The sequence below is a fragment of the Trachinotus anak genome, unplaced genomic scaffold, assembly GCF_046630095.1.
Source record: "Trachinotus anak isolate AG129_WGS33_773 ecotype Australia unplaced genomic scaffold, CSIRO_AGI_Tana_v1 ptg000021l, whole genome shotgun sequence".
Taxonomy (NCBI): Eukaryota; Metazoa; Chordata; class Actinopteri; order Carangiformes; family Carangidae; genus Trachinotus; species Trachinotus anak.
This window is the reverse complement of record NW_027273872.1, coordinates 5,863,751-5,869,750: the sequence shown is the minus strand read 5'-3', so window position 1 is coordinate 5,869,750 and position 6,000 is coordinate 5,863,751. Positions and strand designations below refer to the sequence as shown.

The 6,000-nt window shown below is 40.7% G+C and overlaps 1 protein-coding gene across 3 annotated transcripts in view; it reads left to right on the top strand.

Moving 5' to 3' along the window:
• Positions 1 to 836: 836 nt before the first annotated feature.
• The window catches only part of slit3 (slit homolog 3 (Drosophila)), a 242,787-nt gene continuing 237,623 nt past the window's right edge, over positions 837 to 6,000 (top strand). The window contains exons 1-2 of one of the 3 annotated variants that reach the window (XM_071458286.1): positions 837 to 998; positions 2,367 to 2,440. In XM_071458286.1, coding sequence (XP_071314387.1) covers positions 2,379 to 2,440 — 62 coding nt within the window. In that variant the 5' untranslated portion in view covers positions 837 to 998; positions 2,367 to 2,378. Of the gene's footprint in view, positions 999 to 1,251; positions 1,319 to 2,366; positions 2,441 to 3,661; positions 4,559 to 6,000 lie in introns of those variants that run through there. The other 2 variants (XM_071458287.1, XM_071458285.1) reach the window with 2 other exon arrangements.

Here is a 6,000-nt window from a genome sequence, read left to right as displayed (position 1 = left end):
GAAATCTCTGATGCACTGATGAGTGATGTAAATATAGATATATAATCATCCATGTGTAGGTCTTTTGCTGTGTATTTATGCCAGCTTACAGTACTACAATGTTAGCAAATGGTATTAACTGTGCCATAATTGGCCTGTTGATTAGATAACCTAATAATGGATTGTCCAATAGACTGTCCTCTCTCTGCTGACAGTCTGACTTTGGTGTGTTCGTTCATTCCTTACCACATTGAAAAACCAATCTCCCAAAAAAAAAAGAAAATGTGGTGCAACATTTTTTAAAGACATCTGTGAAAACACAGAACGACTACCAGCGAGAGGAGGAACAGCAAAAGGCAGCATATTAAAACAATTACTAGATTGTTGTTAGAGTGCTGAAAACCAAAACAGTCTGACTCTTGTGTGCGGCTCTGTTTTTGTGTTGTCTCCTCTACTGTTTACTGTTCCCTCTCTGCTCCATCCTCGTGCCTTAGCTTGTGTTGTCTGTCTCCTGTATTCATTTAGTGAACACATGGAGACAAAGCAACAAAAAATATTCTCACAAAACCATTATTTTTTTCTGTTTTTTGTGCAGATTTGGATGTGTTCTCCTGTCCTCGTTATTCTCTGCACATTCAGGCACATTCATTTCTTTACATTTTATCCTGGAGCTGAATCTGTTTAGTTGACTCACTGGGGAACGGCCTCTGATGGTTCACTGTGTGCAGCAACTTCATTTCCATAGATAAATAGTTTACAGGGAGAAACAATAAGGCACGAACAACCAGAACTAGACATCATTTGAGCACATGTGAATTTATTAACGGGCATATTGCCATAGGTGTAATTTCATGGGGAGACTGGGAGACTCCAAACAATTTAACAACTAAATAATGTGTCTCACCTCTCCTTAATTGTCTAAGAGAGAGAAAGAGAGAGAGAGAGAAGCAGAGAGACTGCAGTCCGTGGTTCACAACACAAATTCATTCACACTTTTAACAAACAACAACGCAACACAGGTGAGAACATTTTTCATTTTTATGTCTATAAAAAATAGGTATAGGAATAAATAAGGTATAGCTTTGAGTAGAGATACGAGAACAGATGCAACAAACATAGCTCTAATTTTCCTTTGCCTCTGAATATTTAACATAATTTTAGCAGATTTTGTCATTTAAGGACAGTTGTGTTGTCCAGTTCTCCACTTATTACATTTTCAAAGCTTAGTGTTAGCTTTTTACAGGCTAGCTAGCCTACAGTCAGCTAGCTAATGTCTAGCTTACCTGACTCAAACTGCTACTGTGAGTAGCTAATGATAGCAGGGAACAAAAGCAACAAGGTAAAATTACTTGTTCCTCATTTCAACATACAACTATAATACTATACAAGTACTGGAGCTAACACCATTATCTAAAAGTTTAATGTTGTGAATATGCTAGTTGCTGGATGTTTCATGTTAGTTTCAGGTTTATATTAGCTTAGCTTAGCTTAGTGTGTGTGTGTGTGTGTGTGTGTGTGTGTGTCCATCCACATACATAAGTTATTGTTAGATATAGATAGAGGCATGCTTTGAATATACTGATACCCATCTAAATTGTTTGCATTTTACATTATATTTTTGAAAATACTATTTCCTTAACATATTTTGAAAGGGGTAAATGTATGAGTGGTTGCCAGTAGCTGCTTAGCACTATCTGGCTTGGTGCAGGTTCTTTGCTTATCTTAGCAGCGATGACAACATGATCCAAGTGCAGGCAGCAGAAATGGATTTTCTCCACATACAGGCCAGACTTACTCTCCTTCGCCTCCCCTGGGCACAGCCAGCAGGGAGGATCCTCGGGGCAGACTCAGGAAACTCTGGAGGGATTTAACCCCCCCTCCCGTGCCACAGGGCACCTGGGGATCCCCTGAGAGGAGCCGGAGTTAGTTGCTGAGAAAAACAACTCTCTTGCTCTGCTTGCACTGCTGCTGCATGAAACTATAAGTATTTTCAAAGCAGCTAAATCGTTTTCTGTCCCTTCAATAGTAAAGGGGACATTGTGAGGGACAGTTTCAATATGCCAAAGGAGATTAAAAAAAAATCGGGGGGTGGAGTGTATATCTAAGAAATCAACGAGGAATTAAGAAAATTCTCACACATTTCTCTGAAGCTTTACACACATGACACACTGACATTCACAAATGTGCATAGATAAATTGGACACAATTCAGTCTGCGTAGGTGTTTAACTAACAAGCACCTTTTAAGCTGAAATTGAGGAGGTAAAATTTAAACAGTTCAGACTCTCAAGACTTGAACTCACATGATTCCTCGTTTAATTGGAAAAAAAAATAGTCATTAAACATGATGCTGTGATAACTGATAAATGATGTTTTTCTCCTTCTCAGTAACTACCATCAATGTGTGTGTTTGAGCACGGCCGTGAACCAGCGACACAGACACCAAGACTGGCAACTCACAGGTATGAATATGCATAACTGACTCACCATGAGTCAAGCATGAATAAAGACAGAAAGATGAAACAATAAAAAATATCCAGACAATAGACAAGGGACAGCATTTCATAAAAAAGTCCAATAAATTTGTTTATGATGGCATTTACTTCATAAACAATCAAATATTAAACTGGCCAAAAGTCTGTGCCTGTGGGTCTCAAGATGACAGTAAAAATGATGTTTTAATTAGCCTGAGTCCCAGAATGACATTGAATAACTCGGTGTGGGTTCTGGCCATTACAATATTTACGAACTTTCCACTGTTCATTACAGACTGAGACTCTGCTGAGGGAAAAGCTTTTCAGTTTTTTTTTTTGACATTTGTAGATAAACTCTCCAAGTGAATTGAATTAATTTAGAGAACACTGACTTAATGAGAAGTGAAATTATTTTATCAGTGTCACTGCACAGTGTTGAGCCCCTGCTCTGTTTGGTTTGAGACAGTTTTCTCTTTTACCAATAGAGGGCAGCAGCTACAATGCAACATGCAGAGGAGCATCAAGAATCTGCCCTGAAAAGGTCTTTTTCACTTTGCTGCTGTATTGTTGTTCTACAGTGGAAGAAAGATTTGGAAATATGTGTAGTGACTAAGAATAGATGCAGGGTGAGCAGGGACTCTAGCCGTGCTTATTACCAAATATTCTGTTAGAGCTGTCCAAGACCAGTTGGAGGTAGAGTTTGTATGAAAGTTTGTATGGTAATGAGACCTCATCTTTCATCTTAATGTTTTGCTTTTATCATTAAAACGTTTGATGATGGCTTTATTCACATTGGACTCCAAGGCATTTGCCACAATTATATCCAGCTTTGCTAAACTCTGATTGATCACTCAGACAGCATTTGTGTGTCATCTGCTGCCTGGTAAAGCATTAGTCAATGAAGCTGACATACAGAGACTCCCCGAGGACAATACATTAGGGTATTTGGAGAGATGGCTCTAAAAAGACATTGCTGAAAACCAATATGTGATCACAAAGTAGATCATTAAAATGATAAATGAGCCATGATGAAAGAGGAACAGTTGCTGGGAAAATTAGTTAAAATATGTACCCTGCTCTCATGGACTGAGTTTGGAGTTTAATTCTTGTGTGTGGGAAAGTAGCCCGAGTTTATACAGAGCGCTTCTGCTGGGGAGATAAGGGACAAGTGAAAGTTTGTGGAGCAGCTTACTCTATTTTCTGGTGACATCAACAGAGAGAGAGAAAGAAGGAGAAGGATAGAGAGAGGGAGGGAGAGACAGAGAGAGAGAGAGAGAGAAAGGATTTGGGGGGAAACCTAAGCACAAATCTGTCTGCCTCTCTCACAACCTCCAGTCGTACCAGTCTGTGTTGCGCCTCTGCTCTCTCAACTTTTTTTTTTTTTTCCTGATTACAACTCCTCTGCAACTCTCACTTTTTAGTCCCTGGCAGCGGAGGGATGTTCCCAGGAAGGAGGTTACACCCCAGCTGAACATTTGCACCTAGGGAAGTTTAGGACTCAGGCGGATAACTTCTTCTCGGAGAGATTGTGAATGGGCAGCATTTGGTGAGACTTTTACGCATCCAGCTGAGTGACGCAAGGTTAGATGTTTTAGAGAAAACTTTGCATTTGCAAGTGTCTCATCCACATCCTCGTTTTCCTTCTTTTCTTCAATGGCCAGGGAGCGTTTTAAGGAGATTCTGACTGATCGAGTCTCTTGAGTGAAACTTTGGTAAACTTCTGCCAACAGCGGACTTTTTTATTTCGGCTTCCATCACTTCTTTTTTTTTTTTTTTTTTTTTTTTTTAATTCTAGCACTTAGTCAAACAACCCCTTTTGACCTTTTACGGGATCCTTACTTCCACAAAGTCTTCTTCTCCCCCCCCCTGCGGATATTCAATTAACGTCAGTTTGGAAGTAATTTCAGTGGATATCATGCCTGCGACCGGGCCGGAGAGGCGGGCTGCGCTCTGCCGCGTTTGGGCTCTGGTTTTCGCGCTGCTGGTGTGCGTTGCTTCGGTGACTGGATGCCCACACAAGTGCAGCTGCTCCGGGTCGCATGTGGACTGCCAGGGTCTGGGTTTGAAGACTGTGCCGAAGGGAATACCGAGGAATGCCGAGCGTCTGTAAGTGCGATTTCATTAGAATATAAGTGGATCTACTACTCTCATCATCCTTCTTAAACATCATCATAGCCTGCCCTGTGACCTTAAGATGCCCCGTTTCCCTCTTCCTGTTAATCTCATGCTCCTGTAATATCCCTATATCTATTACAGCCACTTTAGTGCAGTGTACATGTAAAATCGAACATGCCATGACACTATTCATTTCTCAGAGGTTCTGGAGGTTAAAGTGCTGAAATCAGCACAGGCAAAACAAATCAAACTGCGTCTAATTTTTGTTTTTGTTTTAATATCTCAGTGGAAACTGATGCAAAGGTTCCAATCACCTGCCCATTAACGCGACTTCATACATAAATGTGCAGTTTTGTTGTGAATGGAAGCGACTATGATTGCATCCGCCTGCAAAGTCTACTACTGAGTGATTAAAGTGAGAGGCATTTCAACTGTGACCCGCAGTCAGTGATCACTGTACAGCAAACAATCCATTTTATTTCTGAGCAGCACTCATCAGTGGCTGTATTTTGCATTAGGCTAAAATACTCTGTTCTGTTGGTTAACTTGGGCTTGAAACTTTTATTATTTGTGTTCCCAGTAATGAGAAAAAAAACTGGACTAAATTTTCTGCAGAAGTTGATGAGGTGAATCTAGTTGGGATAAAGTGTATTTAGATGTGTGGAGGCTTTTTTAAAGGCAACCCAATAAGGATAATTACAAAATAATACATCATTAGGCATCTATAATTACCTGTATGCTTATGTGAAACAAGAGGAAGCTTCCAGGGAAGAGTTACAAGTGTACCTCCTGGCTGAAAGCAGCCACTTTGGCCATGCACTTAGAAGATGGTGCACATGAAATTGCCCCCCAAAAAATCACCAGTGACCCATATGAATGGAGGCAGTTGAGAAAGTTCTGCAGCAGCGACTTTTCATTTAGAGAGTTTTTAAACAGGTCAAAACGAAAAGCAAGAAGAAGCAGTGAGCTCCTTAAAACTTTTTATATTCTCCTGCTCTCCTTATGCAGTAAGACTTTCCAAAGTTTTTTTTGCTGTTATTGCAGGTTGTTAAAGTTGGGGTAGATCCTCAGTGATTTGGGTAAAATCCTAATCAGTGATTTTACTCCTTAAAGAATTATTACTCTCAGTTCTTTCTCAAACCTGGTGACAGTTAAGTTTTAAATGATATTCATTCCTAAGGCAGAGACAGACCTCTGACAGATGCTGCTGCCACCTCTTGCCTGATCTTGACACGTATACACCCCCGTAGCCACACACACGCACTCAGAAACACACACCTATGCCGTCAAGGTATGGAAGCGATTATGCGTGATAACGGAGCAGCCAAAAGCCCCGCGGGGGATCAACAACAGACCCAGCCCTGAGACAACAAACACAATCAGTAGGCTGCACAGAGAAGTGGGGGGCCGTGTTTGTGGATGTGTGTGTGAAT